The 27,224-nt window shown below is 40.1% G+C and overlaps 1 protein-coding gene across 50 annotated transcripts in view; it reads left to right on the top strand.

Moving 5' to 3' along the window:
• PTK2 (protein tyrosine kinase 2) overlaps nucleotides 1-27,224 on the top strand; it is a 356,961-nt gene that overhangs the window by 224,617 nt on the left and 105,120 nt on the right. For 16 of the 50 annotated variants that reach the window (XM_073999554.1, XM_073999553.1, XM_073999540.1 and 13 more), the window contains 2 exons: nucleotides 17,805-17,861; nucleotides 20,828-20,925. In XM_073999554.1, coding sequence (XP_073855655.1) covers nucleotides 17,805-17,861; nucleotides 20,828-20,925 — 155 coding nt within the window. Of the gene's footprint in view, nucleotides 1-10,326; nucleotides 10,411-11,851; nucleotides 11,870-17,804; nucleotides 17,862-19,698; nucleotides 19,720-20,827; nucleotides 20,926-27,224 lie in introns of all 50 variants that reach the window. The other 34 variants (XM_073999543.1, XM_065518630.2, XM_073999544.1 and 31 more) reach the window with 5 other exon arrangements.

Genomic DNA, 27,224 nt, shown 5'->3' with positions numbered 1-27,224 from the left:
AAACATTATCAGCTATCCAGTCAGTGTTCAAATGTCCCTTATTGTCCCATTTTCATATGTGGTTTCATCTAAACAAGAGTCAGACAAGAAGTACTTTGTGAATTTGCTTGCAGCATCTCCTGTATGTGTCAGCTAGACCTTGTTGATTGTTTGTTAACTAGTTGCAATTAATCTGTTGAAGAAATTGTGTCCGTTTTCCTATTCTCGTTCTGGATTAGGCTGATTACATCTCTATGATGCTGTTTTGTTTAACCTATTCTTTTCTGGCCCCTTTATTTCCCATAAGCTGCTTGTTAGAATCTAGAGAAGTTTGATCCAGCTTGGGCTTGATTTCCGCCCCGCCCTGCTCCCCCACCCCACCGCCAAGAAAACTTCATAGGTGATGTACATCTGGTTGTTCTTTGTGATGTGAAGACTAATCAATGGGTTTAGGTCCCATCATTCTCTGATCCATACATGGGAACGTCCCCATGAGCATTTCACCTAATAGTTTTAGCAGCTATTGACATTAATGCTTAGGTTTCATCAGAGGCCACAAAATGGCACCCTGTGAATCCTGCCATTTCTTCTCCCTTTGTTTAGCTGGAATGCTTCTAGAGACAGCTTTCCCTCACCAGCTGCTTCATTACGCTCAGTAACAGGCTTCTTCTGGGAAGACAGGAAAACTGCCTTTTTCTTTTCCTTTATTTACCAGTTTTTAAAGTAATAAATTTTACCTTGCTAGTCAGATGTCATTCTTTGAGATTTTCTTTTTAAAATGTCAGTATGAATTTGTGTGTTTTTCACGTGTTGGGATAGGAGGTTCCCCCGTGACCACCCCAGGTTGGATGATTACTGGGAAACCTGTTTCCTGGAACACAGAGCTCAGGTAGTGTGCAGCTTTGTCAGCACCACACCCTCATGCCCAAGGAGAAGAACAGAATTGAGAGGTATGGTCAAAGGAGAATATCGCCTTACTTATGTAACTAGAAATAAAAAGGAAAATGCTAATCCAGTTGAACTATTCTCATTGTGCTCTTTATCCCATTCGTACCTGTTCCTCCGGAAGCCCCAGACTCCCTTGTTGCTCACATACCCTCTGCATACCCCCTGTTTTGTCTTCATTGCTTGATTTCCCCCAACTTCTAAAACACTACACCTGTGTCTTCTGGGGCTTCTCTATATATTCTTCTTTGTCACCTTCCTCTAACTAAAACTCTGGAGGTCACTGATACCCCTTGGTGCCTCTGTAGCCCTACTGATGATGTCTGAGAACCATGGTAGCACTAGCACTGGAGATGAGGTAAATATCCCTTGATTTTCATTGCCCCTTTCAGACTCTTCTCCCTCAAAAACACCAGCTTTGAATCTCACATATCAGAACAAGGCTATCCTGTGTTCCTCAAAGTTCTGAGCACCCAGTTCACTGTCACTTCTCCAGCATTCCCCCATCGTAGTTTGGAAGGATTTCAGTAATCATGGTAGGCAGTTCTTCCAGCATGTTGTCTTTTTTTTTTTTTTTTTTTGGAGATGAAGTCTCACTCCGTCGCCCAGGCTGGAGTGCAGTGGCATAATCTTGGCTCACTGCAACCTCTGCCTCCGGGTTTCGAGCGATTCTCCTGCCTCAGCCCTCCGAGTAGCTGGGATTGCAGGTGTGCGCCACCACACTCAGCTAATTTTTTGTATTTTTAGTAGAGACGGTGTTTCACAGTGTTGGCCAGGCTGGTCTCAAACTCCTGACCTCAGGTGATCTCCCTGCCTTGGCCTCCCAAAGTGCTGGGATTACAGGTGTGACCCACTGTGTCTATCCCCAGCACCTCTTCTCTCCATTCTTCCAATGGTGCTGTATGCTATTCTCGTTCCTGTAGGGCCTACACTTTATCTACAACTATGACTTTCCTATAATTTCAATTTTAAGAAAGCCCTCTCTGACCACCACCTCCAATTTTTCTAGCTTGTTCCTTGATCCCATCCCCATTCTGCTGTCTACATCACACTTTTGTGTCTTCTCTGGTTTCTTAACAAGCCTAAAACCCCTGATTGATAATTGTATCCTTCCCTGGCATACGTCCTCATCATCTCTGCCCTACTGTTTTGTTTGTTTTTAACTCACTTGGCAGAAACACTGCCAATAAAGCCAGCTTGTTCTGTCCCATGTCTGCTGTAGCACAACTGAACCTTAAAGTGAATAGCACAATTAGATCTACTACTTTTTTTTTTTTTTTGGAGACAGAACCTCTCTCTGTCACCCAGGCTGGAGTGCAGTGGTACGATCTACGATCTTGGCTTACTGCAATCTCCGCTTCCTGGGTTCAAGCAATTCTTGTGCCTTAGCCTCCTGAGTAGCTAAAACTACAGACACTTGGTTAATTTTTGTATTTTTGGTAGAGACAGTATTTCTCCATGTTAGCTGGTGTCAAACTCCTGGCCTCAAGTGGTCTGTGTGCCTCAACCTCCCAAAGTGCTGGGATTACAGGCATGAGCCACCAGGCCCAGCCCAATTAAGTCTAACTTGTTACCAGTCTACCTTCTATCACTTGTTACCTGGTCAGGAATTTTCCCTGCTCTACTACTGTTAGATCTTTTCCCTATGTGCAGCAAGCCAATCATTGTGGCAACAGGTTTTGCCAAAGGGAAAAGATCTTATTCCCAAGGCTGCAATGCCATGTGAGAGATGAGAGAACAGATGTCAAATATGCCTCCCCAAAGATGAAGTTTTAGGGATATTTATGGGATAAAGGAGCAGGGCAGTTGAAGGCATGGGAAAAAGTGAGTGGGTATAAGGAAAAGTGAGTTAATAAGTGATCTGCACACACATAGGCTTCCTGACTCTTCATAGAAGGCATGTTCAGAAAATGGTAGCATTACCATGATCTGAGGGAAGAGTTTGCAGCTCTGATGTCATATGGTCATCTCTCCTGCATTGGCATAAGCCCGTTTGAAGGATCAGTGGCCTCAAGCTGCTTGAGCTGGGCAAGAGCTGCCCTCTGCTTTCTGAAAAACAACTTAAAGCACCCATTACTGCAGTGACCTACAGGAAGCTAGTGGGAGTTTAGTTATGGATTGTCTGGCTATTTGACTTGCTAGTGGGAGTTTCTAAATCTTAAGTGACTAAAAGCAACTGATATTATTTGGATATTTATTCCTGCCCAAATCTCATGTTGAAATGTAATCTCCAGTTTTGGAGGTGGGGCCTGGTGGATGGTGCTTGAATCATGAGGCAGATCCCTTATGAATGGCTTGGGCCATTCCTTTGGTGATGCGTGATCTCTGGTTCTGAGTTCACATTAGAACTGGTCCTTTAAAGTATGTGGCTCTTCCCCACCCCACCCCTTGCTCTTGCTTTTGCTGTGTGATGTGCCTGCTCCCTCTTCACCTTCTGCCATGATTGTAAGCTTCCTGAGGCCTCCCCAGAAACCGAAAAGATGTCAGCACCATGTTTTACATAAAGCTGGCAGAACTGTGAGCCGATGAAAACCTTTTTTCTTTATAAATTAACCCAGTCTCCAGTATTTCTTCATAGCAATACAATAACGGCCTCATACAGCAAACAAGGCAGGTTAAGTTTGGCAGGCTTAATCAGGTTAGCTCTGGTTTCATTTGCACATCACCCACTCTGATTTCCCCACCTTAGTAGCCCCCTTCTGACATCACTGGTCCCCTTATGATAGAAGAACTCTTTATGTGAGTTATTGTGATTCAGTGTTGCTCCTTATTGAAATTGCCGTGCTTTTGCTTCCAGAATACCATATTCTTCCTGCCTCACTCCTTGTTATTCAACACTTCACTCCTGAGGATCCCAGGACTCAGTTCTTCTGACACTTTGTGTCAGCCAAAGGGATCTCATTGTGTTTCATGACTTAATTATGCTGGTGACTCTCAGATTGTTATCTTAGTTTTTCAGACTTCTTTCTTGAACTCCAGACCCCTGTGGCCACTACGTTCTCACCAGTGTGGAATCTGGTGTCTCATAAGCATTTCAGAGTTAATATACTCGAAATGAACTGATATTCACACCAAGCCTGCTTCTCTCCCCTTCTCCACTCACTAAATGGCACTACTTTCCTTCTGGCCGATCAGATCATCCTTGGGGTTATTCTTGATGCTATTCTCTGTTTTCTTCTCCCGTATCCAGTCTATTGACAAATCCAAATTGTTCCTGGAAATAAACTCTGTACTTATATTAATTTTGCATAAGCTTTTTCCTTTAAGGTTTACACTGGGAATATATTTAGAAGACCGAGTCATAGATTGAAGTTGCCCTGTATATGTACTCTGATTAGTGGCAATTACAAGTGGATTTATAAAGGAAAAAAGAACAGACAGTTCTTAAATTGTTTACCAAGAATTTGCATTAAAATAATATAAGTATTGGCCAGGTGTGGTGGCTTACACCTGTATTGCCAGCTCTTTGGGAGGCTGAGGCAGGCGGATCGCCTGAGGTCGGAGGTTCCAGACCAGCCTGGCCAACATGGTGAAACCTGTCTCTATTAAAAATACAAAAATTAGCCGGGTGTGGTGGCGAATGCCTGTAATCCCAGGTACTCAGGAGACTTAGGCACAAGATTTGCTTGAACCTGGAAGGCGGAGGTTCAAGGTTCAAGGTTCAAGATTTGCTTGAACCTGGAAGCCAAGATCACGCCACTGCACTCCAGCCTGGATGGACACAGCAAGACTCTCAATGATAATAATAATAAACTATTGATTGTCCATTGTTCTTTATATCACAGATTCCAGGAACATGAAGATAATGTTTTAGTGGTTTAGGTGCAGTGGGGAAGATGCCCTTAAAAACAGTAATTTCCTTTATAGGTGTAAATTTCTTTGACAGAGGATTTCAAAACAGGCAGCTAAATGTCAGAAAGTTGTATTTTGGAGACTGATTTATTTTGATAGGTGTTCTTTTCAACTTAGCTTGTTTTTAATTAGATTACTGACTTCAAGTTGGAGCCCTTTAATGAATTGGGCAAATAAAGCATTTGCAGTTTTCAGGGCCTAATATTTAAATATTTGAAAAGCAGGCATAACTGGAAGGCCCAGCGTAAAAATCAAGGGCCTAGTATGGTGACTCACACCTATAATCCCAGCACTTTGGGAGGCTGAGGCAGCCAGATTCCTTAAGCCCAGGAGTTAGAGACTAGCATGGGCAACATAGCAAAACCTTGTCTTAAAAAAAAATCAAGGACCCCCCCCCCCCTTTTTTTTTTTCTAATGGTCTTTTTTTTTTTTTTTTTTTTTTTACTTTTTTATTTATTATTATTATTATACTTTAAGTTCTAGGGTACATGTGCATAACGTGCAGGTTTGTTACATATGTATATTTGTGCCCTGTTTTAAGGCAGGGTCTTGCTCTGTTGTCCATACTGGAGCGCAGTGGCATGATCTTGGCTCACTGCAACCTCCATATCCCGGGGTCAAACATACCTCACACCTCACCCTCCCAAGTAGCTGCGAACTACAAGCACACACCACCACACTTGACTAGCTTTTGTATTGTTTGTAAAGACAGTATTTTGCCGTGTTTCCCAGGCTGGTCTCCAACTCCAGAGCTCAGGTGATCTGCCCACCTCTGCCTCCCCAAGTGCTGGGATTACAGGCATGAGCCACCATGCCTGGTTCCCACTTTTACATTGAATCCTGGTTCCCCCAAAAGAGGGAAATACCATGGTGTTTACTGAGAGGGGTTCCCATCCAGACCCCAAGAGAGGGTTCTTGGATCTGGCTCAAGAAAGAATTTGAGGCAAATCCATAGGATAAAATGAAAGCAAGTTTATTAAGAAAGCAAAGGAATAAAAGAATGGCTACTCCGTAAGCAGAGCAGCAGTGTGGGCTGCTGGACTAAGGATACTTATAGTTACTTCTTGATTATATGCTAAACATGGGGTGGATTATTCATGAGTTTTCTGGGAAAGAGGTGGGCAATTCCCAACACTGAGGGTTCCTTCCCTTTTTAGACCATACAGAGTAACTTCCTGACCTTGCCATGGCATTTGTAAACTGTCATGGCACTGGTAGGAGTGTCTTTAGCATGCTAATGCATTATAATTAGCATATTGTAAGCAGTGAGGATGACCAGAGGTCACTTTTGTCACCATCTTGGTTTTGGTGGGTTTTGGCCAGCATCTTTACCACAAGCTGTTTTATCAGCAAGGTCTTTATTATGACTTGTATCTTCTATCAACCTCCTGTCTTATCCTGTGACTTAGAATTCCTGACCTCCTGAGAACGCAGCCCGGTAGGTCTCAGTCTTATTTTACCGAGCAGCCCCTATTCAAGATGGAGTTGCTCTGGTTCAGATGCCTCTGACATTAGGACCAGGCTACATAATGTTCCACAGTGTTCCATGCTGCAGAGACATTCCTGCGATGCTAATGGGTGACCCAACACCAATCAGCCCATTCTGCCATCTGCCATAGGAGTCTTACCCCTTGGTGGTGAGTGTTTCCTTAGCCTCCAAGTGTTCAAATTTTGCTTTTCTTATCTAAATGTGTAGAGAAATAAGTAGCCCTCTGCAGTTATAACCATTCACTGTGACCACTGTTAGCCACTCCAAAACTGCCGCTTTTGCTGGTGACTTGCCAATTGATCACATGTTGCCACACATACAAAGGTCAAGTTCTCCCTCACAGTATGGAGTAATCCCTGTACCCCAAAAGCCAAAGAGAACAAGTAACTCAGTACAAAAAAGAACAGAGAATGAGAAGAGTGACATCGTCTGTCATTTTTCAAAGGCTTCCTGGGAGCCTTCTAAAAGGGAATAGGTAGGATTGCAGTAAGCTAGTTGAGACTGAGGTAAATATGAACCAGCGTAATCACATAGAAAGTTGGACTGGTAGGCCGGGCGCGGTGGCTCAAGCCTGTAATCCCAGCACTTTGGGAGGCCGAGGCGGGTGGATCACGAGGTCAGGAGATCGAGACTATCCTGGCTAACATGATGAAACCCCGTCTCTACTAAAAATACAAAAAACTAGCTGGGCGTGGTGGCGGGCGCCTGTAGTCCCAGCTACTTGAGAGGCTGAGGCGGGAGAATGGCGTGAACCCGGGAGGCGGAGCTTGCAGTGAGCCGAGATCACGCCACTGCACTCCAGCCTGGGAGACAGAGCGAGACTCCGTCTCAAAAAAAAAAAAAAAAAAAAGTTGGACTGGTGAGAAAGGAAAAGTTGCTCAGAGCAGCCTGAGGTATGTGAGGTCTGCAAAATTTATCAGGCCCAGAGAGGCAGGAGTGCAGGACTTCAGTCATGCCCTCCTCACCCCTATCCTGCACCCAGGCCCGGAGCAATTGTTGAAAAGCATTTTTTTCTTGACTAGCGGCCTTACCCATTATCTTCACATTCCTGGAATTTGCGAAACAATGTAGGAACTCTCTCTTTTCCTTTAAAGGGAAATATTAATATTCTGAATGACTCTTGACATCATTCAGAATAAAAGCCAGTGCCCTTACCATGAGCTAAGAGGTCTTAGACACTCTGATACCTCACTGAGTGTGTCTCAGTGCCACCTCCCCCTTCCCACTCCCAACTCTTCATCCGCCTCACCTGACTTCCCTGCTGCTCCTCAGCATGTGCTCACACTGACCTCTGCAGAGCCAAGGCCTGTGTGTCTGCTGCACTGGCCTCCCCTGATGTGTGCATGGTCCTTTCCCTCTCCTCCTGAAGTCTTTGCAGATGACTTCCTCCGTAATCACCATATTTAAAATGATAGCCCCACCTGAAAATACTCCTTCTTCTGCTGGTTTTTCACTAGCACTTACATGTTGACATCCCATATAATTTACTTATTTTATCTTCCTTCTCCCTTACTAGGACGTAAGTTTAGGTGTCTGTTTTGTTCACTCCTCTAGCTCCAGCACCTACATGGTATGCCTAGTTTATGGCAGGTATTCAATAATTAAAGGGATTATCTTGAATACAATAAAAGTCCTAATCCTTTTTGTTTTTGTTTTTATGATGTGTGGTAATATTCTTGGTATTACTCAAAAAGAGTTGTACTTTTTTAGAAAATTCACTTTTTCAGTTAGTATAAAGAATATTCAGTCCAGTTTAGAAATGAACAGTAGGAAAATAAGAAGAGCCAACACTTGTGGAGTGATTACTCTGTTCTAGGTGCCCAGAGAATCCCATGGAATCCTTTCCCAACCTCCTTACTGGAGGTAGCTTCCGTTATGACCCCATTCTACAAATGAGAGAACCAAGGAACAGAAGTTGAGCAATGTATCCAAGGTCAGAATGAGTAATTGAGCCAGTATTTGAATCCAAACTGTCTGGCTCCAGAGCTAGTGTTCCATATATCTTTTGTTTTTCTGTAACTTTACCCTTGAGAATGGTTGTAAGAATAGTAATGTGATGTCTCTCATGTTCTTTCCTCCAGTTCACTATGTTTATGTTTTGGCTCACTTGCTTTATCACTCTATAGGTTTTTTTGTTGTTGTTAGTTTTTTCCCTTGAATCATGTGAAAGCAAGTTACAGACATGGTGCCCCTTATAAACATTTCAGTGTGTGTTTAAGACCAAAGATGTCATCTTATATGATCAGAGTATAATTATCAAAATCAGGAAATTTAATACTGAAGAAATGCTCTTATCCACAGTCCAAATTATTTCATCCCAATAATGTCCCGTATCGCTATTGCTTCCTGATCTTTCCCTTTCCCAGCCTCTAGTCCAAAATCCCATCCCGCATCAAACAGTGTATCCAGTTGTCAGGCCCATTTTGGCGAGACAAGGTCTCCCTCTGTTGCCAGGCTGGAGTTCAGAGGCTCTGCTTCTGTGGTCCAGGCTCTACCTCCTAGCTCCAGCAATCCTGCCAACTCAGCCTCCTCAATAGCTGGGGCCACAGGTGCACAACACCACACCTGGCTAATTTTTGAATTTTTTTGTAGAGACAGGGTCTTGCTATGTTACACAGGCTGGCAGGCCCATCTTCTTAACTGAGAGACCAGTTTATACTTTACTCTAGGGCCATCATATACAAACTCCAGAAATTTAGTGTGTGTAAATGTAGCTTTTCAAATCAAGCAATAAGATGAAATTGTCAGTAAATGTTAATGGGATCAGCCGGGTGCAGTGGCTCATGCCTGTAATCACAATACTTTGGGAGGCCAAGGTGGGCAGATCACCTGAGGTCAGGAGTTTGAATCCAGCCCGGCCAACATGGTGAAACTCCAACTCTACTAAAAAAAAAAAAAAAATTAGCTGGGCGTGGTGGCAGGTGCCTGTAATCCCAGCTACTCGGGAGGCTGAGGCAGGAGAATCCCTTGAACCCGGAGGCAGAGGTTGTAGTGAGCTGAGATTGTGCCATTCCACTCCAGCTTGGGGGACAAGAGCGAGACTTCTTCTCAAAAACAAACAAACAAACAAAAAATGTTAATAGGATCAAAGCATGCCGTTTGAAAAATATTACTGAAGCGTACATTTCTGTTCTCATTTCTGTTCCTAATATGTTGACAATGTCAATAAGATTGTTACCATCTTGGTGGGGCAAACAGTCCTGACCCTTATTCTTGGGTCCATACTTCTGATCTTTCTTTATGATACCCTGTGAGTATGCAGTTAAATGTTGATGTTACCTGTGTCTGTCATATGTTAATGACTGCTGCGTCTTAAAGGGCTACATTCCTGCGTCCCTGGCTTTGACTTCACTTTCACACTTGTCCACTATTGCTATTACCATACTGCAACTGCTGCTTGTTTTCTCATTTTGCTATATGCTTCTGGAGAGCTGAGATGTGTCTTATTGATCCAGCTTTTTGACTCTAAAATGAGCTTTGAGTACGTGAATGAGTGAGCAAATGAATCAATATTGCTAGTAGAGGTTTTGCAATTTATGTTTTCAAAGATCCTCATCACCGGTTTTTATGTTAAGGTAATTTATGTAAAGTATATAACTCAAGAGCTGTGAGTGTCTTTGATAATAATTTGGGGAAAGTTGTTCATAAAACTGTTTCACAAATGAAGAACTGCTATTTTTCTGCTATTTTTTTTCTTTATGGTTGAATGTATTCACAAGAGTCTTGAATTATTTATTGATCTTTGTTTTTTCCTTTAAATGTTGTCATTTGGAAAAATATCTGAATGTTCAATTGGCTGGCTCTACAGAGCTGGGAGAGTCTTAAGTCTTGTTTCTGTATCAAGTGCTAATCTACAGGAAATTAAATTTTAAAATATTAGTATGTTTTTTAAAACTCAAGTCAATCATAGTAGGAAATAAGGCATGCCAATGGTCAAAATAAAAGCATTGCAATTTTGTATCTGTTTTTATAGATAAGCCTTTAAATGTAACAAAAGTTGTCTTTTGTATTGAAATAATTTGTTTCTATTTTTCTCTTTCCCCTCTTGCCTCTTTATAAAGGAGTCAGTCACTGCCAACATAAAGTTAAGAAAGCTAGGCGCTTTCTCCCTTTGGTCTTCTGTTCCCATGATCCTCCTTCTACGGGTACTGCACTCATATTTGCACAGGCTCTCCTATTAACCAGAGCACTCCAGAGAAACTAACTCTAACTTGATGCTTATATATTATCCTGAACAGATCGTAGCTTTATCGAATATTAGTGTATGTGCTGTTCGTTGTTCAGAAGCAATAACGGGGTTGGGGTGGGGGCAAGGTTTTATGTCTGACCATCTTTGGGTTACTCTCGTGAAGAGAAGATTTTTTGTTTGCCTGTTTGCTGGTTTTTAAATGCATGACAGGGCAAGAAGTTGTTTCTCAGTTTCATTTGTGCTGTTTGAGTGTTTTCCCACAGAGGTCAGCAGGATCACACTTTTTGCATTATGGATTTCCTAATATAGCATGCAACTGAATGAAGGAGAATGGTCATAGTGACTCCCTAGTTGTCTGCTTTTCATGCTTTGGGGACAGATACTTAGGGCTGCTGCATAGTAGAGACAGCTATACCATTTGGAGCATTTTCTAGAAAAGCAAAGATTGTTTACAATAATTGAAACAGTAATTTCTCCAAACTATTCAAAACAAAATTTCTTCCGTGCAAACTTAAATGGTAACCTTTGTTGTCAGCAGAGCTTCAAGTACCGCACTCCCCACAGTTTATAGTAGTGGGCTTGGCCTGTGTCTACCTTGTAATTTTTTTTTTTTTTTTTTTTTTTTGAGGCGGAGTCTGGCACTTCTTGCCCGTACTGGAGTGCAGTGGCCCGATCTCGGCTCACTGCAAGCTCCGCCTCCTGGGTTCACGCCATTCTCCTGCCTCAGCCTCCCGAGTAGCTGGGACTACAGGCGCCCGCCACCTCGCCCGGCTAGTTTTTTTTGTATTTTTTAGTAGAGACGGGGTTTCACCGTGTTAGCCAGGATGGTCTCGATCTCCTGACCTCGTGATCCGCCCGTCTCGGCCTCCCAAAGTGCTGGGATTACAGGCTTGAGCCACCGCGCCCGGCCTCCCTTGTAATATTTAAATCCCACTGGCTCATTGGAATGGGCTTGCTAAGGGGTTATTCCCTTCTTATAACTAAACATACAGATTAATAACTAGCTTATTTGCATTTTTATCTGAGGGGACACAAGTTCCCTTTGAGGAAGGTAGAAACCATTTTTAAAATTTAATTGTAAGAGGCAGTCAAATTAACTTTGCTTAGTGTGGCAGAATCCAGTTTACACTCTAATACTTTAGCTGTGTAACTTCGTGTAATACATTGACAGCTTTAAACTTGGCATTATGCCCTCAGATTCAAGTAAACATACTACCACTACAATCCTTCTTTATCTTTTGAATTAAACCCTGGGGGGTAATTTTTTTTATTTTTCTTACACTTTGGTTTACTTGTCATTTTAATAGTGTTTTCCCCTCTCTTCCCTCTTCTCCTTCCTATGTCTCCCTCCCTCTGTTCCCTACTTCCCTTTCTTTGCATGCCACCTGGATCTGCAGATGAAATTAGTGGGGACGGTAATATTTATTTTCACATTTGTGTTATTGCGATGATAATTATTTATGGAAATAAATATAGTTTAGTATTTAATGAAAGGCAAAATGTGCTTTTGATCGAACAGAACCAAGTACAAAATGGTATGCAAAAATGATATTTTAAAAATTGCTTAGGGCTTTGGCATGGAAAGGATAACTATCAATTTCTTAATCACATTTTAGTGGTAAATTTGAGTTGTATGTATTCCTAGTAAATTTTCTAGATTTCATTATTAAAACTTTTCTGAGAGTTCTTAAAAAATGTCAAAAGCAAAATTAGTAACACTTGAAAGCCATAAATGGTAGAGGCCCATACACTGTTTCACAAGTATAGTATCTACATGATAATTCTTAGTTTGAGAATGAGATAGTAGAAAGGAAAGAATGAAAAATGATTTTAAAGACTCACAGAAACTAACAGAATTAGGGAAATAACAGCAATAATGATAACTGGTTTTTCAAACGGTTGATAGCACTTAAGGTAGAAATTTAAAAGTTTAAAATCACATACTATGTCTTACGTTTCCCATCTACTTGATATACTGCTTGCATGAAACTAAACTCCTTTATACTAAAAGAGTAAGATTTTATAAAGTAAAATTAAGAAGGAATTGTGGCCGGGTGTGGTGGCTCATGCCTGTAATCCCAGCACTTTGGGAGGCCGAGGTGGGCAGATCACCTGAGGTCAGGAGTTCGAGACCAGCCTGACCAACATGGTGAAACCCCGTCTCTGCTACAAACACAAAAAATTAGCCGGGCGTGGTGGGAAGTGCCTGTAGTCCCAGCTACACAGGAGACTGAGGCAGGAGAATGGCGTGAACCCAGGAGGTGGAGCTTGCAGTGAGCCAAGATCGTGCCACTGTACCCCAGCCTGGGCGACAGAGCAAGACTCTGTCTCAAAAAAAAAAAAAGAAGAAAAAGAAAGAAAAGAAGGAATTGTGTTTTTTTCCTCCTGATTAAATGAAAGAATGCTTTTACTGATGATTTCACCTATGTTCATTTTTGTAATAGGATAGAGATATTGATAACTTGAGTATAACGAGCTAAGCAATTTCAGTAAAAGGTCTTAAAAGTGCATGTTCTTTACAGGATTTGAAGTCAGAGATTTGAGCTTCATTTTTAGACTGATTCTGTGATAATAAATTAGCAGCTGCAATTCATCAAGAGCTTTCTGCACATGACACTTTACTGACTTGATTTCTCATTCTCACAGCAGTCATTCAGAATATCACTGGGTATTGTCCTCACTGTTTTGCAGGTGAGGAAAGTGATAATCAAAGGATTAAGAGGGACTCTAAGGCTGCTAGAGGCAAGTGGTCAGGTCTTAGGCTCCAGCCTTGCCCTTTTTCCACTGCCCCATCCAGTCAGCAACTGACTAGCTAAGGGATTACGAGCAAATTGCTTTATCTCTTGGGTGGTCTTCATCCGGGAAAGGTCTCAAGTGGTTGTTGTGAGGATTACTCTGTAAGCATCAAATTTTAGATAAATGTCTGCAAACATTTTCGTGTATTTTCCCCACCTATGAATTTCTCAATACTATGAATTAGCCAGGGCAAGTGTATTTAACCCATTTTACAGGTGAATAAGCTGAGCTGTAAGGCTAGTCACTTATTCTTGGTCAGTAAGGCCCATGGACCAAATGTGGCCCAACTGTTTTTGTATGCTACAGTTTTTTGCCTGTGAAATAGGGATGGTGATCATAGTACAACCTCAAAGAATTTTGCTGAGGATTAAATGACAATATATGTAATTATTTACAACAGAATCTAGTATATGGTAAGCTCCCAATAATATGATTAGTAGTCAATGTCATTATTAAATATAGAATGCAGATCTAGCTTCATTTGTGCCCAGGCCTTTGAACCTGTTTCCTTTTTTCTTCTTATTTTCCTTATTTTTTGAATTAAACCTTGGGGGGTAATTTTTCTACTTTCCTTAAACTATGTTACACTAACATGTGGAGGGCCCAGAAGTTTCAGGCTGGACTCCAATTTTTTAGGGCCCTTGAGTATGTAAAAATACCTATTATATCAATGTAATACTATCTCACAATCCTAAAAGCCAGGAAAGAAAAGCAAAATACAACCACATCAATGTCAAGAATTCTTGGGAAGGCTGGGTGAAGTGCTCCTGCCTATATTCTCAGCATTCTGGGATTACACTTGAACCCAGGAGTTCGAGACCAGCATGGGCAACATGACAAACCCCATCTCTACAAAACATATAAAAAATTAGCAGGCATGGCGGTGCATGCCTGTAGTCCCAGCTATTTGGGAGGATCACTTGAGCCCAGGAGGTGAAGGCTGCAGTGAGTCAAGATTGCACCACTGTACTCCACCCTAGGCGACAGAGCAAGACCCCGTCTTCAAAAACAACAAAAAAAGAATTCTTAGAAATATACACCAGGTATTACAATTTGAAAACTCATATATAGAAGGTTATAAACTTTTGCAGATCATGTACCTGCAACATTGCTGATTTTACTCCATGAATTCTCTATTCACATTACCTCATAGTACACACACCTGCACCCCAAATATAAGTAATTCCCAGACAGCTTTGATACATCCACAGAGATTTTATATACAATTCATACAACTAAAAAAAAAAAAAAAAACGAAATTTACAGATTTTCTGTTGTGATTGTATGAATTAACTGAAATATATGCAACATGATATTTTCAACAATGTGTGCTTGCCTGATACATATTAGCCTATTTATTTTTACTCCTTCACAATTATTTTAGAGGTTGGTATCTCTACTGAGGATTTTATAAAATGAGACAGTCCCTGAAGGACTGCTGTCAAACCAAAAAGACTGGCTGAGAGTATCAGCACATGGGAATCCTAGATCCTCAACTGCCAGGTCCTTTTCAGAGAGCCTTCAGAAGCAGCAAAACAAGAAGAAGAGCTACTGTTGCTTGATGATCTGTTATGTGCAGGGCACATCTCCACTTTCTGTTGTGTCTCCTGTAATCCTCATAACAACCCTACAAGGTGGATGATGCTATTTTACCCACGAGGGCACAGCTGAAGTATTGCCAGGTGAAGTGACTTTCCAAAGCGCAAGCATTTTTCCCCAAATGGGCTTGTGTATTTTGTCACGTTTTGCAGCTCTGCCATTCACTTCTGTGCTGCCTCACACAGATTAAATCCTTTGCCTCAGTTTCCTAGAGGTACAGTGTTCCTTTACTGATTGCTGCACTGCATTCATTCTTTTGGTTTAGCATGTGTTTCTTGAGAGACCTTCTCTGTGCTAGGCACTGCTTTAGCTGCTGAGGACACAGTGTTGAGCAAGATACATGAAGGTTCCACTGTGGTGTCTGTTCCATTCTGGAGAGGTGGTCATACAGTTCACAGGAAACAAAATTATATCAGTTTGTTTTAGGTAATGAGGAAAATGAGCCGGGGAACGTGATTAAGAACAATGAGATGGGGGCAAATTAGTTTGAGGAGAGATCTCTGAATAGGTGGCTAAACCCAGAATTGGCTCTAGGCCAACATAAGCTTTGGTGCATGGTAAAGCCCTCAGTTGGAGGTCACTGCCACTGGTGTTAGCAGCAGCTTTATACCCTTCTTCATTAAGGCATTTTACAACCTGTCACCTGAGAGACTTGGGTTTCTGAACAGGCTTTTAATGAACCTTTTCAGCCATATGAAGCTGTGGTACTTGTGGTGACAAGTGCAAAACATTTGCTTAGTAACGCCATGAGCTACGTGCAGAGTTGTAGAGACTCTTCAGCAGTTTGGGTTACAGGGCAGCCTTGGGAAGGGAAGCAGAGGTGCAGAGTTTGAGTGGCTCTTTCTCCCAAAATCCTGCTGCAGCAGAGCCAACTCATGTGCTTTACTTCTAAAAGCACATGCTTTATATGAAAGGAAGCAGTGAGGGTGCCAGGGCTGTTGTGTAGAAAGGCAGCTTTAGTTTCATTCATTTTCTGAGGAGAGCATCACAAAATTGAGCATGTTAAACTGTGGAATCAAAAGAGAAATGATTGTGAATGGCCATTTGTGTGGCTTCTGTTGCCTTAGCTGTTAGAGTAGATTCCTCCCTCGCTTAGTCCTTTTTGTTGCAAGTATGTTAGCAGCTTCCTTCCATCCCCAAATTTTCTTTCACAGGGTCTTTTGATAAGCCATCTTACACAGAAGCAGAGCTATAGGCCTACAGATGCCAATTTACTGTTCTTAGTGTTTGCTGAAAACAGATTAAGAGGGAGAAATACAGAAATAAAAGAATGTATGATTTGGAGTCTATTAAAACTTTGAGTATTCTTATAAATGTAAAAGAATAATATAGATTGTCTGCCTGTCATATAGGACTTAGGAATAGTTTACAAATAATAACTGTCTTAAAGAGAATTGATTTATTGGTGTTATATTCTGCTTCCCCAACTTTTTTTTTTGCTGTAATCACTTTTAATGATGATTATATAATAAGAAGTGAATTCTTCCACTTGTAGATTTGATCTGTCATTACCATAGATGTGGAATGATTGATTCCCAGTGACTGTAAACCATATATATTCTCTATTTTCTTTGAATTCTTTTTTTTTTTTTTTTTTTTTTTTTTTTGAGACGGAGTCTTGCTCTGCCGTTCAGGCTGGAGTGCAGTGGCCGGATCTCAGCTCACTGCAAGCTCCGCCTCCCGGGTTGACGCCATTCTCCTGCCTCAGCCTCCCGAGTAGCTGGGACTACAGGCGCCCGCCACCACGCCCGGCTAGTTTTTTTTTTTGTATTTTTTTTTAGTAGAGATGGGGTTTCACCGTGTTAGTCAGGATGGTCTCGATCTCCTGACCTCGTGATCCGCCCGTCTCGGCCTCCCAAAGTGCTGGGATTACAGGCTTGAGCCACCGCGCCCGGCCTATTTTCTTTGAATTCTATACCTTTAATATCTGAATGCAGTAATAAGGCAGCACAGAAGAAAGAACTTACAGCTTTTAGTTTCTCTGGTGTTAAACAAGGATGCTAGGTCAAAATATCAAAATAGAGCTCCTTGGAAATGATGCATCACAAAATACTGTCCCTGCTTTACTGACTCACAAGAATGGCCCAGCAGTTAAAATCCTTATACATGGAGCAGCTAAAGATTTTCCTTTTTCCAGAAAAAGAAAAAAGACAAGGCTGAAGTGATTTTTCAGTATAGTTGTTACCCACATGAATGACTGTTTTCTTCAGATGGGTATTTTGAAATTTCCCATTAATACAGTGGTGGACTTTTAAGTTGTTGTATTACCCAAAAAGAATAGATAGATACCTTGGAACTTCTTGACATGATCTCAGAAAACTTCATTTTAATATGCTGCTTATTCTCCTTTTTTTCTTTTTAGATCTACCCTTTTGACATTAATGCCTAAAATATCTGAGTTTGAAAGTTAGGAAACAAATTCCTGTTGCATTTCTCAACCCTGAGCAAATGGAATGAATTAGCACAGTTAATCTCAAAAATTAGGCTGCCATTTATTTTCTAAAGGTTCCATTCAGATTATGCTGTCAAGTCTAATTGTTAATAAAATCAGATACTGTGTTTTGGAGATACCGGTCTTGGAGAAAGCCCAGTAGACAACTGTAGTTTTAAACATGTATTTGGTGTAGTTGAGGAAGAGCTTTGCGGTTGGTAGCTTGGTTAATTTGAAGCATATACATAGTTGTTTCATGTCTTTCTTTTTTTTACAAGGGCTTTCTGTGTTAGCCCTGTTTGCTCTCCGATAAACAAGTCTGTGTATTATAACGTATTGGACAATGATGTCACTTTTATTTCCATAAATGACTCATGTGTGAGCAAAATTTGAGTAATAGTGTTTTAAGAATATTTCAGCATGGTGGAGGATTTAAGCAGATCACTTTGCCTGTTTTAATTATATGAAATACCAGGAGGTCAGTTGTTTATCCTCTTTCAACATATTTGTTTCTTTTCCTGCAGAAACAGATGATTATGCTGAGATTATAGATGAAGAAGATACTTACACCATGCCCTCAAGTAAGTAAACTTCTGATTTTGTTCTTGCTCAGACTTGACAGGTACCTCCTTGCATTTAAAAGTTACTGATACTTACTCTCTTTTTAGAGCCATTTTTAATACTTCTTGGGTGCTGAACAGAAATATTCTTTTCAACCTTTACCATTCTATGTTACTTACATATGCCCACTCAAAGGTCAGAAGCCTAAAACTCAAATGTCTGTAATAATTTTTAGTTACAGGATTTTTGTAATCTTGTTTTCTGACTCTATCGTAATAGAAGCTTTATTGATTAGGGTATTTTCTGTCTGTAGAAAATTAGTATTATTGGTTAAGTATATATGTGAATGTGTGTATGTATACACACACAATATATATACACACACATATATGTATAATACACATACATACACACACGTATACCCATACATTTACACACATATATTCAAAGATTTGCAGTTTCCCCCTTGAAATTGTTTATTCTTTGTTGCCATTGACTAACCAATACAAATAGCTTCTAACCATCGTCAGTCTGTACACCTCAGGGATGGGAAGTGTGGGGAGAGAAACAGAACTCTTAAAGGACCTTCATACAGCTTGGAAATGTCAAGATTCTGCTTCTCTCTGTGATATGCAACTTGTTGATTAAGGAAAGTCTTGAAGCCCCAGGTCTCATGTTGGAGTATGTAGTCTCCAGATCTTGAATTAGATAAGCTCTTGAAATTTCATTTGCATAAAAAAAATTATTTTTTAATTTTCTTTTCTTTCTTTTTTTTTTTTAAATGTTCCACACAGTACTGGCTTGAGTTTAAAAAAAAAAATTAAACCTGCCTTTTAAAGAGTCTTCAGAAGTCTTAGTAGTTAATTCAAAATCTGAATGTCCTGATTTTAGTAGAGCTATATATATTTGTAAAATAAATGTTATAGGTGCCTTATTCTGTTGTATAAATATTCTTGTAAATATTCTTATTTGAGTGTTCTGTATACATTGAAGAAGCATTACCAGAATGAAGAGAAACAACCCAGTGTTGCCTTTCAAGTGTGCATTGTGCCCTGTGGACCCATGTCCCCTTTCAAGAGCTTCTTGACTAGAGAGTTATTCGAAAGAGGCCAGAGCTGAAATTTGTGTGTACATTTTGATTGCCAGTATCAGTTTGAAAAATTGTTTAAACTTAGGTTTAACTTTTTGGCATGGTGACTCACATCTGTAATCTCAGCACTTTGGGAGACAGAGGCAGGAGAAGTATTTGAGTCTAAGAGTACGTTACCAGCCTGGATAACATAACAAGATACTGTCTCTACCAAAAAGAAAATAAATTAGGCGGACGTGGTAGCACGTGCTTCTTGTTTCAGCTACTCGGGAGGCTGAGGTGTGAGGATTGCTTGAGCCTGTGAGGTCGAGGCTGCAGTGAGCCCTGATTGCACCACTGCACTTGGCCTGGGCAACAGAGTGAGACCCTGTCTCAGAAAAAAAAAAAAGAAAGAAAAAAAAAATATCAAAGCACTTGTTTACTTTTTTGATTAGCCATATAGTCACTTGTACATTCCTGCAGGTACTCCAGTTTTTATTTTTATATTTATTATTTATACTTGAGCAGTAAATGTCCAACATGGATTTCATCCATACCCCACAAAAATAAGTTATAGGAACTTTAAAGCATTGTTTAACTAACATTGAGTTAACTTGAAGATACTTAGTTTTTACTTGTATTTAGTTCTTTTAAATTCATATTTGTGCTTAAAATATTTTAAAAATTACTATTGAAATATTCTCTTCAAGTTTGTGTTGTTAACCTAATTGCTATTAGTTATTTCTAAGCAAGGTCTTCAATTTTTTTCTCTCTTAATTGCAATACAGAAAGCTATGGAATAGATGAAGGTAACAGGATTCCTTTAAATTAACTGCATTTGCTTGCAATTGCAACCTATGGAGTGATATGGGATGTTTCAGTTTTTGGTTAACTTATTTTTAAACTATTTGTCATTGGTTTACTCATACTGTTAAATCAATGGAACTACTAGCTAAAGTGATTTTAAAGAGGGAAATAACTATCTAAATTTTGGGTTGAATGTTCTGTATTTATAATTTGATAAACCAGGGAGAACATGTAAAAATATTTGGCTCTTGGTGTATTTCATTGGTGATTACACTGCTGGAACATATATGCGATAACCTATAGAGATGAGTTTCTTACCTGAAATAAATCAAAATACAAAGTAGCTAAATGGGTTATAATTGAATCTGTTACATTCCTAATGGGCATTTTCTTTCCATGTGCCTCAAAAACCTACTGAATAATCTATTTGGTATAAATTACAATAACAATACATTAATTTGAGGCACATTGTCTCAAAAGTATAAAGTATTTATGATTTATAATGTTGATATGTCCTACCTTGATTTTGAGTCATCTAATTTTGAATTTGTTTTAAGAAACTACCTCTTTAAACTCTTTTAGCTCCATGAGTAATATAGAGCTAGGATTATCATGAAGTGGAAAACTCTTAAACTTTCAAAACATAAAGTTTACTTATGACATAATTTTATGTTGCTTCCATATTTACAAACTGTAGTTATTTGTAAAATAATTGCTTTAAATAACTGTGCTTTTATAGCCTTCATATATTAATACCTAAACTAATAGTTCTTAATAATTAAGCATATAATTTAATAGTTGGAGCAATTATTTAGAAAACTATCAAATAGATAGAAAATAAATCAGAAATTTAAAAACTCCTAGGAACTACATGAAAAATATCTACCTTTAGTAGAACTCATTGTTTCAGTAGTTTCTAATACCATAACTAATTACGTGAATTCCTGTGAAAATATCGTTTAAGAGAATTCCACTCTGTTTAAAGCATTTTCATAGATTGATGTGCCACAGATGAAACTTTTACTATGGATGATCAAGAAATATGTCAAGTGTTAGTTCTACGTTTGGAATATTTTACTTAAGTATTAATATGTGAATTATGTTTTACAGCCAGGGATTATGAGATTCAAAGAGAAAGAATAGAACTTGGACGATGTATTGGAGAAGGCCAATTTGGAGATGTACATCAAGGCGTTTATATGAGTCCAGTAAGTCTTTTAAGACTACCAAACAACTAGATTAATTTTGACTATTTAAGTTTAAATTGCTTTTGTTTGTCTTTATGAGTCCTTAGTTCTTCTAGGTATTAATATTTACAGGTGTCTTTTATAAAGCTCTTCATAAATGTCAACTTATACTTGGCATAGTCAGAAACCAAAAAGTGGCAACAATAGCTCCTACAAGGCTGGGCTTTTTATTCATTTTACTCTTTCAGCCTTTGTCATCGGTAATAGTTTTTATAGGTGACTGTTCTTTGGATGGAATTAGCAAATCAGACGAGAGTCAGAAACAGTCAGTATACCTAGTTTACCCGCATTTTTGAGAAAGGAACATTGATTTGCCCCAGTTTACCCTCCAAAAGAGATCAATAAATTTTTAAAAAGATTGCTTTAGGCTGGGCGCGGTGGTTCATGCCTGTAATCCCAGCACTTTGGGAGGCTGAGGCGGGCGGATCACGAGGTCAGGAGATCGAGACCATCCTGGCAAACACAGTGAAACCCAGTCTCCACTGAAAATAGAAAAAAAATAGCCGGGAGCAGTGGCGGGCGCCTGTAGTCCCAGCTTCTAGGGAGGCTGAGGCAGGAGAATGGCATTAACCCGGGAGGTGGCGGAGCTTGCAGTGAGTGGAGATGGCGCCACTGCACTCCAGCCTGGGTGACGGAGCGAGACTCCGTCCCAAAAAAAAAGAAAAAAAAAGATTGCTTTAATAATAGCTTGATGGAGGTATCATTTGCTTACTATGAAGTTCACTCTTTTAAAGTATACAATTCAGTGCTTTTCAGTGTATTCACAAAGTTGTGCAGCTATCACCACAGTCAATTGGAACATTTTCTTCACCTCAGAAACTTTATACCCGTTAGTAGTTAATTCCCATTCCGCCCTTCCCCAGCCTCTGGCAGCCACTCATCCACTTTCTGTCTCTATAGATTTGTATATTCTGGACATTTTGTATAAATGAAACTATGGGTTTTTTATTATTGGCTTCTTTCACTCAGCATAATGTTTTTAAGGTTCATCCGTGTTGCAGTATTTGTCAGTACTTCATTCCTTTTTATTGCCAAATAATACTCTTTTGTATAGATATATACCACCTTTTGTTTATCCATTCATCAGTTGATGAATATTTTGGTTGTTTCTACTTTTTGTCTATTGAAATGTTTCTGTGAACATTCATATATGAGTTTTTCCGTGGAAATATGTATATAATATATGTAATATATATAATATATGTAAAATATATTATATGTATTATATATATAATATATATATATTTTTTTTTGGTGAGGCGGAGTCTTGCTCTGTCGCCAGGCTGAATGAAGTGGTGTGTTCTCGGCTCACTGCAACCTCCGCCTTCTGGGTTCAAATGATTCTCCTGCCTCAGCCTCCTGAGCAGCTGGGACTACAGGCATGCACCACCACGCCCAGCTAATTTTTGTATTTTTAGTAGAGATGGGGTTTCACCATGTTGGGCAGGATGGTCTCGATCTCTTGGCCCCATGATCCGCCTGCCTCGGCCTCCCTAAGTGCTGGGATTACAGGTGTGAGCCATCGTGCCTGGCCCTGGATATATGTTTTTAGTTCTCTTTTGTATATGCCTGTCAGTGGAATTGCTTCATCATATGGTAACTATTGTTTAACTCTGTGTGTGTGTGTATGTGTGTGTGTGAGAGAGACAGACAGAGAGACAGACAGGATCTTGCTCTGTCAGTCAGGCTGAAGTGCAGTGACGCCATCATGGCTCACCGTGGCCTCAAGTTTCTGGACTCAAGTTATCCTCCCTTGTAACTAGGACTACAGGCAAGCGCCACCACACATAGCTAATTTAATTTTTTTTTGTAGAGACAGCGTCTGTCTACATTTCCCAAGCTAGTCTCCAACTTCTGGATTGCAGGCATGAGCCACTGAGCCAGCCAACTTTTCCTTCCTTTCTTTTTTTTTTTTTTTTTTAGGACAGGGTCTTACTCTGTCACCAAGGGAGTACAGTGGTACAAGCATGGCTTTCTGCAGCCTCAACCTCCCAGACTCAAGTGGTCCTCCCACCTACCAAGTAGCTGGGACTACAAGTATGTGCCATCATTCCCAGCTAATTATTTTATTTTTTTTTTTAGAGACAGGGTCCCATGATGTTGCCCAGGCTGGAATGTTTAACTTTTCGATGAACTGCCAAAATGATTTCCAACACAGCTGTACCATTTTATATTACTAGCAGCAGTGTATAAGAGTGCAAATCTCCACATCTTCACCAACATTTGTTATTGCATGTCTTTTTAAATTAGTTTGGTGATTTTTTAAATAACATTTTAGACTAATAGTACAGTCATGTGCCATGTGTAATGATGGGGATACTTTCTGACAAATGCATCTTTAGGCGATTTCATGATTGTGCAAACATTACATTGTATACTTATGCACACTTAGATGGTCTAGCCTACTACACGTCTAGGCTATATAATATAGCCTGTTGCTCCTAGGCTACAAACTTGTACGGCATGTTACTGTACTGAATACTGTGGGCAGTTGTAGCATGTGGTATTCGTATATCTAAATATAGAAAATACTGTAAAAATACGGTATAAAGTATAAAATAATGGTACACTCATATAGGGCACTTACCATGATTGGAGCTTGCAGGACTAGGAGTTACTCTGGGTGAGTTGGTGAGTGAATGTGAAGGCCTAGATTATTACTGTACACTACTATAGGCTATAAACACTACACTTTGGCTACATTAAATTTATCTTAAAAACTCTTATTAAATTAACCTTAGCTTATTGTAACCTTTTTACATCATGAACCTTTTAAGCTTTTTTCTATTTAAATTTTTTAAACTTTTTTCTTAACTAAGATACAAACACATACAGTAGGCTAGGCCTACACAGAGCCGAGATCATCCCCATCACTGTCTTCAGCCTCCACACCTTGTCCCACCAGAAGATCCTCAGCGGCAGTAATGTGCATGGAGATGTCATCTCCTAGGGTAGCAATACCTCCTTCTGGATACCTGCAAAAGGCCCTGCTTGAGGCTGTTTTACAGTTAACTACTTCTTGTTTTGTTTTGTTTTATAAGTAGAAGGGGCTGGTGTGGTGGCTCATGACTGTAATCTCAGCACTTTGAAGACTGAGGCAGGAAGATGACTCGAACCCGGGAGTTCAAGACCAGCCTGGGCAACTTAGTAAGACCCTGTCTCAAACAAAAATTTGAAAATTAACCTGGCCTTGTGGCTCACACCTGTAGTCTCAGCGACTTGGGAGGCTGAGGGAAGATCACTTGAGTCCAGGAGGTCAAGGCTGCAGTAAGTCTTGTTCACACCACTGCACTCCAGCCTGGACAAGAGAGTGAGACTCTGCCTCTAAAAAATAAATAAGTAGGAGTACACTCTAAGATAACAATTAAAAGTGTAGTATATTAGAGAAACAGAAAAAGTATAGTAAATACACAAACCTGTAACATAGTCGTTTATTATCATCATGTATTAATCACTATACATAATTTATGTACTATTGTATGACTGGCAGTACAGTAAGTTTGTTTACACCAGCATCACCATGATCACATAAGAAATTTGATTTCTATGATGTCACTAGGCAGTAGGAATTTTTCAGCTTTTTTATACTCTTATGAGACCACTGTGGTATATGTGGTCCATCACTGACCAAAATGTTACTTTGTGGCACATGACAGACATGCTTGCTCAAGAAACTGTCTTTGAACTAGAATAGTAGCAGGTGAACAGAGATGGCTCTAATAAAGTTACAATAACAGGGAAAATTAACTCATTTTATACCCCTGCTTGGAAACTACAAATCGCCATTTTTTTCCTCAGTAACTCCATGTTTACCCATTTTTAAGTGTCCTTTACATGTGTACTAGTGATGCTCTGAGCATTACTTTTATAACCCAAAAGTTATAAAAGGTTTTTATCAGAAGTAACAGATAATTGCCACCAATAAACTAACCAAATTAGTTCAGTGTTTTAAAGTTCAGTTTTGAAAGCCTTTACTCTTGTTCTTATATCAAATTGTATGATTTATTATATATTTTAGCTGTTTTTACTCCTTCAATTTTTTTAAACTATGGGGTATTATCTATACCACATTCTCTTAACTCTGCACTTAGAGGCAAAGTGGAGTAGAAGGAGCAATGGATCCAAATTTAGTGGGAAAAACAACAAACAAATTTAGATCTGGCTCTGCCTCAGTTTGAGAAGGGGGGAGATAAGGTGACTGCATTACTGGAATTTAACTAAATTATCTCTGAGCTTCCTATAATCTCTACAATTCCTGATAGGTAAGCATTCTAAAGTTCCCAGAGTACCATGACTTACACACAGCTGATAGCAGGATAAGTGGACTTTATTTCATTCACTTTTAAAATATGTAATCCATTTTAGTTGTGAAAATACAAGATGATTTTTTAAAATAGCCATAATCTAAATTTATTTATTTAATTTATTTATTTATTTATTTATTTATTTATTTATTTATTTATTTGAGACAGAGTCTCGCTCTATCGCCCAGGCTGGAGTGCAGTGACGCGATCACGGCTCACTGCAAGCTCTGCCTCCCAAGTTCATGCCATTCTCCTGCCTCAGCCTCCTGAGTAGCTGGGACTACAGGTGCCCACCACCACGCCCAGCTAATTTTTTGTATTTTTAGTAGAGACGAGGTTTCAACAGGTTAGCCAGGATGGTCTCGATCTCTTGACCTTGTGATCCACCCAAAGTGCTGCGATTACAGGCGTGAGCTACCACTCCCAGCCTTGTTTTGTTTTGTTTTGTTTTGAGACGGAGTTTCGCTCTTGTTGCCCAGGCTAGAGTGCAGTGGTGCAATTTCAGCTCACTGCAACCTCTGCCTCCCGAGTTCAAGCGATTCTCCTGCCTCAGCCTCCCAAGTAGCTGGGATTACAGGCATACACCACCACACTGGGCTAGTTTTGTATTTTTAGTAGAGATGGGGTTTCTTCATGTTCTTCAGGCTGGTCTTGAACTCCCGACCTCAGGTGACCCACCGCGCTCGGCCGATAATCTAATGTTTACTGAATGTTTGTTGAATGAATTCCAGTCCCTGAGGATTCACATTTTGTTAAATATCTTTTTCTTTTTCTTTTCTTTTTTTTTTTTTTTTTGAGACGGAGCCTTGCGCTGTTGCCCAGACTGGAGTGCAGTGGTGTGATCTCTGATCACTACAACCTCCGCCTCCCAGGTTCAAGTGATTCTCCTGCCTCAGCCTCCCGAGTAGCTGGTATTACAGGCACACACCATCACACCCAGCTAGTTTTTGTATTTTTAGTAGAGACGGGGTTTCACCATGTTGCTAGGCTGGTCTCGAACTCCTGACTTCAAGTGACCCACCTGCCTCGGCCTCCCACTGTGCTGGGATTACAGATGTGAGCCACCATGCCCGGCCTGTTAAATATCTTTCTTGTGTATATTGTATATGTTTGTTTTGTTTTTAATGTGGGAGTCTAATTTTATAGTGCAAAGCAATCTGTTCATTTCTGTAAGTTTCTATTTTAAATCCTTTTTCTAGAACATACTCTTTAGTATTCTATAAAATCAAATAATATTTTATCAAGCATTCTTGATAACTGGTCAAAATGTAACTTGGCATAAATTTTATGGGCAAGGACCTACCATTGGGTACTTTAAGATTCAGTTAATTATTTCAGCAATTTTGTAACCTTTGTCTGCTCTGTGACAGCTACTGTTTCTAGATGGTGCAGGGGGGATATAACTTAATTCTACCCGAGGCACAAGTTGACAGGCAAAAAAGACATACACTAAATCCCAAGAGGGTCTGAGAAAAACAATGCATGGACAAGGGGAGGTCAAGATGCTGTTCCACATGGGATGGTCAGAAAGACATTCTGACAAGATGTGTTAGCAGAGCTTTGCAGTAAGACAGAGAGTGGAGCATGAGCATTCTCATGGGGAAGCCTGTTCTAGGCAGAAGGAACAGCCAGTGCCAAGGCCATGAGGCAGGGCAGGACAGGACACCACCAGGAGGCCCATGTGACGGCAGAGTAGAGGGATAGGAAACAAGGGGAAGGCAAAAGGAAACCTTTTGGAGGCTAGGAGAGCCACCAGGGGGCATGTGTGGGGCTGTGTGAACCTTGAGGGTAAGAATTTTGACCTTCATTCTGAGAGTCAGTAAACATGAAGTTTATCTGATTGGCACATATTTTTTTCTTTATTAGGCAAGGTTATCAGTCTTGTATTTTCTTTTCTTCAGGCACCTGCTGATCACTTGCACATTCTCTCATGATTATTCCCAGCCTTAAAATTCA

Source organism: Macaca fascicularis, chromosome 8 (genome assembly GCF_037993035.2).
Source record: "Macaca fascicularis isolate 582-1 chromosome 8, T2T-MFA8v1.1".
Lineage (NCBI taxonomy): Eukaryota > Metazoa > Chordata > Mammalia > Primates > Cercopithecidae > Macaca > Macaca fascicularis.
Note: the sequence above shows the minus strand (reverse complement) of the source record. Positions and strands in the feature narration are given on the sequence as shown.